This window comes from Myotis davidii, unplaced genomic scaffold, assembly GCF_000327345.1.
Source record: "Myotis davidii unplaced genomic scaffold, ASM32734v1 scaffold370, whole genome shotgun sequence".
NCBI classification, from domain to species: Eukaryota; Metazoa; Chordata; class Mammalia; order Chiroptera; family Vespertilionidae; genus Myotis; species Myotis davidii.
This window is the reverse complement of record NW_006288615.1, coordinates 58,065-67,280: the sequence shown is the minus strand read 5'-3', so window position 1 is coordinate 67,280 and position 9,216 is coordinate 58,065. Positions and strand designations below refer to the sequence as shown.

The 9,216-nt window shown below is 36.2% G+C and overlaps 1 protein-coding gene across 8 annotated transcripts in view; it reads right to left on the bottom strand.

Moving 5' to 3' along the window:
• AGFG1 (ArfGAP with FG repeats 1) overlaps positions 1-9,030 on the bottom strand; it is a 67,550-nt gene extending 58,520 nt beyond the window's left edge. For 7 of the 8 annotated variants that reach the window (XM_015561836.1, XM_015561838.1, XM_015561840.1 and 4 more), the window contains exons 1-2: positions 9,012-9,030; positions 1,016-1,109 (exon numbers count right to left, since the gene is read on the bottom strand). In XM_015561836.1, the coding sequence (XP_015417322.1) occupies positions 1,016-1,069 (54 nt within the window). In that variant the 5' untranslated portion in view covers positions 1,070-1,109; positions 9,012-9,030. Of the gene's footprint in view, positions 1-1,015; positions 1,110-9,011 lie in introns of those variants that run through there. The other variant, XM_015561844.1, reaches the window with a different exon arrangement.
• Between the last annotated feature and the right edge of the window lie 186 nt (positions 9,031-9,216).

The window sequence follows — 9,216 nt, the reverse complement described above, 5'->3', positions numbered from 1 at the left end:
ATATATATTATTTTCATATACGTTTTACTGATTTCCTTTCATCTGTCACGCTTCTATTATAGAGAAAGAGCAAATAGCAAGATTAAAATATCTCTGCTAATTAATTCCCTTTTAATGTGCACAAATTTTGTGCACGGCTACTAGTTAAATTTATATATTATTTTCATATACGTTTTACTGATTTCCTTTCATCTGTCACGCTTCTATTATAGAGAAAGAGCAAATAGCAAGATTAAAATATCTCTGCTAATTAATTCCCTTTTAATGTGCACAAATTTTGTGCACCAGGCTACTAGTAAAAGTATAATGGCTATTAATTAATTAGGTGACTGGCTCATCTTACTCCAGGTCATAAAATATGCCCACTTTCTTTATGATTTTTTTGTAATAGTTTTTAAAAAATATTACATCACCAACTTTTACTAATGCAAAATATGGAACTAAAAACAAAAAAGCAAACAAACAGAAAGGAATTACTGGAAGCCCAATAAAACAGAGTGGAAGGACAACACTCCTCTCCAAATATTTACACTATTGGGTTTCCCATGACACTATGCTGTGCCCTCAGAACTACCAGCCTCCTCCCTTCTGAGCACCAGATCAATATAACATTAAGCATCACATAAAATGTAGTATATAGGAAGGAGGGGAGCTCAAGTGAAAGCTGATCACACAACAGCCTAACAAAAGTTTACGATTAACACCATAAAGTTTTTTTTAAAAAAAATCTTTTAAAGCAGAGACTAACAGTTACTCCAATACTAGACATCTTCTAAAATGCCTTTTATAGTCACTGATGAATTTTAAATATATGTATTTCACCTCAGGTTAAAGCAAAGTACTTAGATAGCAAACATTAATTCTAAATAAATTAAATGACTATATACTAAAATACTTAAATATAAAATACAAAAATAACTTTTTTTAAGACAGTGAAATTCACCATTCTAAACAACTTATTAAATCTTATTAAAATGGCTGCCAACAAAAAAGTTGAAATTGTAAAAACACTTACTTCATTTCCATGTTTTTGTAGGAATTCAATTTCCTGTTGTGTGAATGTTGTCATGGAGATAGATTTCACCCTGTGTGGTGGATTTAACCCTCGCCTAAGAAAGAAAATATTTTACAAATTTACTATTATATACTATAATTTTAAAATTATGTATCAATGCAAAACATTTTTAGCTAGCACATTTAAACTTGGAATAATGCTTTTATTTCATAAACTAAAGGTATCTTTAAAAATTATTTTGAACTATTCATCCCAACAGATATGTCAAGGTAAGTTTGGCTAGACCCACACTAAATAATATACTTAGAGATAAATTCAGCGACTACCTAGTTAGAAACACATAGTACCTATAACACATGACCTTCTAGGAAACACAAACAGTGCTTTAGTGTGTTTTGATGAAGGGAGAAGACAACATATGTGAGAGAGCCCTATGGTAAAGAATTCAAAAAGTAATTGATTATTTAATATTTTCATTTTTAAGAAAATATGATAAGCCCTAACTGGTTTGGCTCAGTGGATAGAGCGTCAGCCTGAGGACTGAAGGGTCCCAGGTTCGATTCCGGTAAAGAGCATGTACCTTGGTTGCCGGCACATCCCCAGTGGGGGGTGTGCAAGAGGCAGCTGATCAATGTTTCTCTCTCATTGATGTTTCTAACTCTCTATCCCTCTTCCTTCCTCTCTGTAGAAAATCAATAAAATATATTTAAAAAAATATGATAATGTGTTATGCATGGAGCTACACAAATATTCTAATCAAATAGCTATATCTTTAAGTTTGAGGCTAATTTAGAAAATTAAACTAACCTAAGGAAGCAAAGTTATTAACAATAATAAAGTTCTCTCTCTTCATCAATTCAAGTGAGGTTTGATAATAAGGGACATTATTAATCACCTCATGAGGCAGTAAGTGTTCAAGAGAAAACAGTAGGGCCCTGGAGAAGGGAACCCTGAAAAATAGGTAGATATATGACTAAATGATTTTTAAGGTCTTTTACAACCTTGATGTCTTTTCTGTACAGACAGCCTTAAGACGCTATCTCTTGAGTTTCTTGATGTTTTATTATGCACATAAAAAAGTGAACAGAAATGTGCTCAGAGAGATTAAGAACTATTTACATTTTGTCCAAATATCACAAAGTGGCTACTCCACCCAGAAGAATAAGGGTCATATAATTTCTGCAAAGTAACAAAGTAATTTATACAAAGTCTCATAAAATTACTTTGACAGTCATGTCCTCTGGTAAAGGGGTCATTTGGAATCCAGGTTGTAGAGCAGATTATCAATACTCTTACAGAATAGTAATCTTGAATCATCCATGCTAACTGAAATTTAACAATGCTGTAAAATTACGAACCAAAGTCTTTCAAAAATATTCTGGAAACATCTTTGAGTAATTAAAAATGGTATGTAATGTTATTTTAAATCAAAACAATAAGGAGAATTCATAAGTAACAGAGCCCCTCAACCTTCATATCCTGTCCTTCTTTCTCTCCCTCTAACTTTCAGAGATAGATGGCACACTCTATTGCACTTTATCTGCTTCACATTTCAAAGTTCAAAGTAGAGAATTCTGTGTTGAGTTAGGTTTGGTTTAAATTTTAAATTAACAAATTATTTTCCTTCTAGCTCTTGGTAATGGAGATTGCATAGCAGAAGAAACTGAACACAGAAATTTCCACCTACAAGATATCATTAATGAACAAAATCTTTAATTGATCAAAAATGAATTTTTATTTATCTAATTATTTTTAAGGTGTATTACTGGAAGTTAGTGCCACTTCCCTTTTTCTCTAACCTTGCCTAGCTGTCATGTGAATTCACTGTTTCTAAACATTTTACTGTAATGACATTAGTCATAACTATTGAATAAGTGTTGAGCAAATATACCACATCATTTTTACAGTGCCAATATAGAGGTACCACCCATTCTGGATCCTAAAAATCATATTTTAAGTCTCCAGGTTAGTATATGTGTATATATATAATTTAAATAATGACTCATTTAATAATAGCAGTATTGATACTTTGAAAGATGTTTGCCAGTTAATTGGTTTTAAGATGTTCCAAACTCACCTACTGGTGTAGTCCAATATGTTTTTGCAGTATAATTAAGTCATATGCAGATCCCAGGAGTTGGGAGTTTTAACAACCACCACCCAGGTATCAATGCAACCAGGTGGTGTGACTCATTCCATATGCTGCTCTTAACTATGCCTCAAACAATCTTGCTAATACCCATTTGTTCATCTCAAATAACAATGTGTGCTGGATGAATAAGTAAGAAAGCTTATTTAGTTAGTGTTATTAAATTGTTTTTCCCCTGCTGGGGGAGAAGCTGGTAAAATATTGCCAATAGGCTATGGAAATTTAAGGGTTTGCTATTGTTGGCATAAAGTAATAAAGTTAATTTGACATTTAAATCTATTCCAATACTAGTTATTTAATAATATCATCCAGAACCCAACTTTAAAACACTGAAAACACACACACACACACACACACACACACACACACACACCCCATGGTGTAAAACAGTTATTTTGTTTTTGTGAAAATCACAATTACTACACTGTAACTTCCTTTTTACACTTAGAGCAAGCATCTAGAAAATAATACTCAAGTAACAACTTAAGACATTCCAGTAAAAAAGTAGACAAAACTCATGAATGTCTTTACTATCTCTCTAAACCCCTCTGAAATAACAGCAAAGGCATTAAATGCATTAACCCAGAAAGAGACAGAGGGAAAAAGAACAAGGGAGGAGCCCCAAAGCACACTATTGCTCTTGAATAACAAAATTTGGAAGACAAAATGTGAGTATACCAGCAGTAACTGACTTTACAGAGTAAAAATAAAAATTGAAGTTCCTGCAGGGTTGGGAGAAGCCAGCTAGAGTTGATTCCCACCACAGAACCCTTGAAAGATGACCAAATAAATCAGACAAAGGTTGGGGGGTTTGAAGGGTCATAAATAGAAAGAGGAAACAGACAAGAGTCCAACATCACTGTCTATGGTAATAAGAAATGGAAGAAGGTAATAGATGTCTATTTTTGTTCACTATAAGCCTTTCTATTTTTAAATTATATGATGTATTCTTTTGATAAAAATCAAAATTGAATTAAAAATTAAATTAAAAAAAGAATGAAAAATGAACAGTTCTTGTCAATATTAAACCTGATATATACTTACAGGGTGTTTTCTTTAACTGATAAAAAAAAGGCATTCCTAGAAAACTTGAGTGATTATTTTACATTTCCCAAAAATATCAAGTTTCTTTACTATATACTAGGCACTTTTGTAGAAATACATACCTACTGAACACAACTGTTCTAAGTTAGTGTTCCAAGTTAGAGCCACCAAGATTTATTGAGTAAGAGATAAAGATTTGAAGAGGGAAATGAGGAAGAATTTTCATATCTTCTCATATTATTAGTTGTACTGATTTTCCTACTTTCCCCCATCATAGAGCCTGCAAAATTTAGCAACTGAAAATGTATCAAATAGTTTTCCCACTTACAATAAATTTAAATTGTACTACATTGTCAAAATATCTCCCTGAATGTAACCACGTTATGGCACTAAAAAAAGTGAAAAGGAGACCAGCAGGAGGGGCTCAGTTGGTTGAGCATCGTCCCATGAACTGAGAGGTCACTGGGTTCGATTACTGGTCAGAGCACATGTATGGGTTGCAGCTAGATCCCCAGTAGAGGATGTGCAGGAGGCAGCCAATACATGTTTCTCTCTCACACTGATGTTTCTCTCTCCCTCTCTCTGCAATCAATAAAAACTTTTTTCTTAAGTGAACAGGAATTTAAGGATATAAGTCACTGCCCACTGTGACCTCATGAGGAAATAAATTCTATATATAAGCAGAACTCCTAAAGGATATTTGATTGTAATCTACTGCTAATCTATCTATAACAATAAAAGGGTAATATGCTAATTAGACCAGACATCTTCCGACATCATTCTGGATGTTCTTCCTGACAAAGCCGGGGCCAGAAGGAAGCCAGCCCGGGTCGGGTGCCTGTGGGCAGCAGGAGGAAGAAGGCAGCCCGGGTTCCTGGTGCCAGAAGGAAACCGGTGCCAGAAGGAAGCCAGTGCCGGAGGGAAGCCGGTGCCGGTAGCCGGGGGAAGGAAGGCCTACTCTTGCACGAATTTTCGTGCATCAGGTCTCTAGTAACTATATAAAAATAATTAAAATGCCTCTTTTCATCTGTTCAACTTTAATTTTAAAAAGTTAATATTCTTGCAAGATTCACTGCAAGTCAAAATGCACACAAAATTAATAGAGTTTAAGTTACTATCCAGCTACATTTATCCACCGGTAAAATTCCAGGTTTAAATGTACTGTGCACATAAAATAGCTGATATTAAGAGAAACAAAGTACATATTTCTCAAATGTTATTTTTTATTTTATCTAAACACTTTCTGAAAAACGGTAACTTTGTTGTTGTTAATCCTCACTTGGAGGATATTTTTCTCTTTAACAGACAGTGAGAGAGAGGGAGGGAGGGAGAGAGAACTATCTGATGTGAGAGAGACGTCAATTGGTTGCCTCCTGCATGCTCCTGACCAGGGACAGGGAGTGAACCCACAGCCCAGGCAGTGCCCTTGACTGGGAATAGAACCCGAGACCCTCCAGTTCACAGGCCGACACTCTAACCATTTAGCAACACCTGCCAGGGCTATGGATCATTTTTTAAGGATAGAACAATTCTTATATTATTCACTGGTTATACTAATGCTAGTCTACACAAAACAAACAATTTGGTCTAAAATTAAGTATTTAACATTTTATTATTATTGGTTGTAACAGAAGTATTTCTGTTGATAGAACCTGACAGTGACAAATCAATCTGCTACATCACCCCATTCTGCCTCAATAAAGAAAAGTTTAACTATATCTAAATCTGAAGTCTATCTTTAAGTTTCACAATCTGAAATGAATTATGTACTCTGAATGAAAATCATACACAAATACAAGAAAGCCCTCTGAAAATAAAGAAAATATTAGCTCTGAGTCTAGTAATATTGGCATTTAATTTACTTAAACAAAGATATTGTTAAATTAATGATAAAAGATGTGACTATCTTAAAGTTTAGAATTCCGATAGTGTACACCATTTACTGTGTATGGGAATTTTCTAGGCACATCAAGGTTTCTGAATGGCAGTTAGCATGCCTTCTTTAAAATACAGGGGTGGGCAAAAGCAGGTTTAGACTTGTGAGTACATGAACCACAGTTTATTCTTTTATTATTACTAATAATTGTATTACTAGAGGCCCAGTGTACGAAATTCGTGCACTTGGCGGCGGGGAGGGGGATCCCTCAGTCCAGTCTGTGCCCTCTTGCAGTCCAGAGCCCTCAGGTGATGTCTGACTGCTGTGGAGGTTCCTGCCACCGCCCCTGAGTTCACCAGTTTTGAGCCCAGCTCCTGGCTGAGTGGTGCTCCCACTATGGGAGCACACTGACCACCAGGGGGCAGCTCCTGCATTGAGCATCTGCCCTGTGGTTTTCAGTGCCCTCACAGCAACCAGTCATTCTACTGTTCAATTTGCATATTAGCCTTTTATTTTATAGGATTTCCCATACAAACAACTGTATTGGTCTTTTGCCCACCCCTGTTTTGTATCTACTACATAAGTCCTGCCCTCACATTTAGTATATGTTCAATGAATAGCAACCTTCTATCATCTTCTTATCACAAATGAAGAAACTGAGGCTGAGGGGATGGCTCCAGGCCGATCCGCACACATTATGGCCTGGCTAATACTTGCCCTAAGTCATAAAGCTTGCAGAGGTGTCAAAAATCTGACTTCAAAATTCACATTCTTTCAATTATGCCATAAATAAATAATAAATATTTATTATTAAACTCAATAGTTATTTTACCGTTAAATTATTTTCCTGCATTATTGATTTTGAAAGAAAAAGAATCCCAGGAGCTTACAGTCCCTTCAGTATTTCTGCAGTAGACATTTGATCCAGCATCCATTCCCAAGAATACCAGATTTCTGACTTGGGAATTCTATTTGGGGATCCTCGTGGTTCCAATGAAGTCAGCATAGAACAGGTGTCCAATAAAGGCACTGCTTCAAGCTAACCAGGAGTGAACTGCAGAACGTCTGGACAAGCTGGAAGGACGATATGCAGCTTTGGGAGCTGGAGGCAGCCATCTTTGGACCAGGGAAATCTAGGCAACCTCATTAAGCCATTGGATAAAGTCTTACTTAAAACCAAACAATAATCCCCTTTATATTTTTTAACCAATTTGAGTCAGGTTTTGAGTTATATCTAAAAAATCAAACCTGAGAGATTTTTATAAAGTTATTCTCATTTTGATGTCTTTCATATATTGTTCCCTACCTGGGAAATGTCCTCTCCACCTTATCAACAATGCCTCTCATTTATTGAGCATCTATCATGAACCAGACATTGTATGAAATGTTACAGACACATTATCTCAAATATTGAAACCTAATCTACATCCAAAATCTACAGGGTAAACCATGTGATAGATGAAGAAACTCAAGTTCAAAGAGGCTGAGTGGCATTCTCCAAACCACATAGCTAGTAGTGGAGCCAGGATTCAAAACCAGGTTTATCTAGCTCATAAATACCTGATCTTTCAACTACATGAACCTACCTGCCAAATGGATCTTGGGTTTAAAGGTCTTTGCTCAGGCATCAAGTCCTCTATGAAATTTTCTCTATCACTTACATATTTCATGGGTAGCTCATTCAAAGAAAGGAAATGTTATAATGTATTATAACTAAATGTATATACTTAGAATGCAAACCCTTTAAGGATAGGAGGATCCACCTAACACCAATGCCTCCCAGTGTCTGACACAGGCCAAGTGACCAATAAGTATGTGTGGAATCACCACTAAACAGAGATATGAAGCACTATCTATTATAGATTAAACCCCACTAAAATAAGCAATTGTGATCACACTGAGGTATACTTTTACACAGAATGTTTCTGAAACGTGGAATCTAGGAAATTTTCTAAGTATTTCTTGATAGTATGCATTTGCTGCAATAAATTAAATGTTCCCCACTATACTTATAAAGGGCTACAAAGAAATGTCAAAATCCAGAACAGTAAATACATATATTTTTCAAACCAAATACTTAAAATATATCAAAGGACCTTGTGTTATAAGTAAAAGACATACTTATTATGCACATAAATGCCAAATACCCTTAAAAAGAACTGGACTATTGACTTCATTTTTAGAACCAAAGTTGCCCAACATAAGTCACTTAATTATTTGTAAATGACAATCATGAACCAGACAATCTCAGATACCACCCCAGCTCGACCACGCTGGGGTAATTTAGTACTATCACTACTTGTCAAATTCTCCGTGCTTCCCTGACTGCCAATCTACAAGTAACCTCAGAGGAGGTCTCTCCTATCATACTATTTTAGTGCATACTTACCCCTGACATTTTTCTCCACTAATTACCATTTCCCCCACTAGAATGTAAGCACCATAGAACAAGAACTTCGCTGTATTTGTAAGAACACCCTACACCTTCACTCAGAACCTACGAGGCACCAGTAAATGTTTGTTGAAGAAATAAGTCTTAGAAGACTAATAAAGCCTCTTTGTGCCCAACTTAAAAATAAAAGTAAATCGTACACTACTGGACATGTCCTGCATTTTCCAAATATGTTTTCTCATATGCCATGTACTCTGTCTCAGTATTAATATGACAAAGGGTGTGTGTGTGTGTGTGTGTGTGTGTGTGTGTAAGTTGGAGAGAGGGGAGTAACCAAATTATTTGAAAGAACAGTACAAACGAAAGAACGAGGTGTTTTGGAGCAATAAAGCTCTTAATATTTAGTAAGCACTACTTCGTCAATTGACTTGCTTAGAATCTATACATACTGAAATTACTGCAGAGAAGCAACCTGTCAGTTCCCAAATCATCTGCAAACTTTCCAAACGGAATTTCACAGCAACAAAAACCTTACCAAAATAAAGCTTACTGAAGCAAAGAGAACAAGCACCTCCCGCCCCAGGACGTCAAGCCGGTGGTCCCCGGGTCTCTGCGCCTCCCCGCTCCCGGGCGCAGCCCGACCGACACCCGGGTCCGGGCAGGGAACCCGTGCGGACGCCGCCACCACGTCCGGATGACACAGCTCCCGGCGATGCCTTCTTCCCACCCAGCTCTCCCCA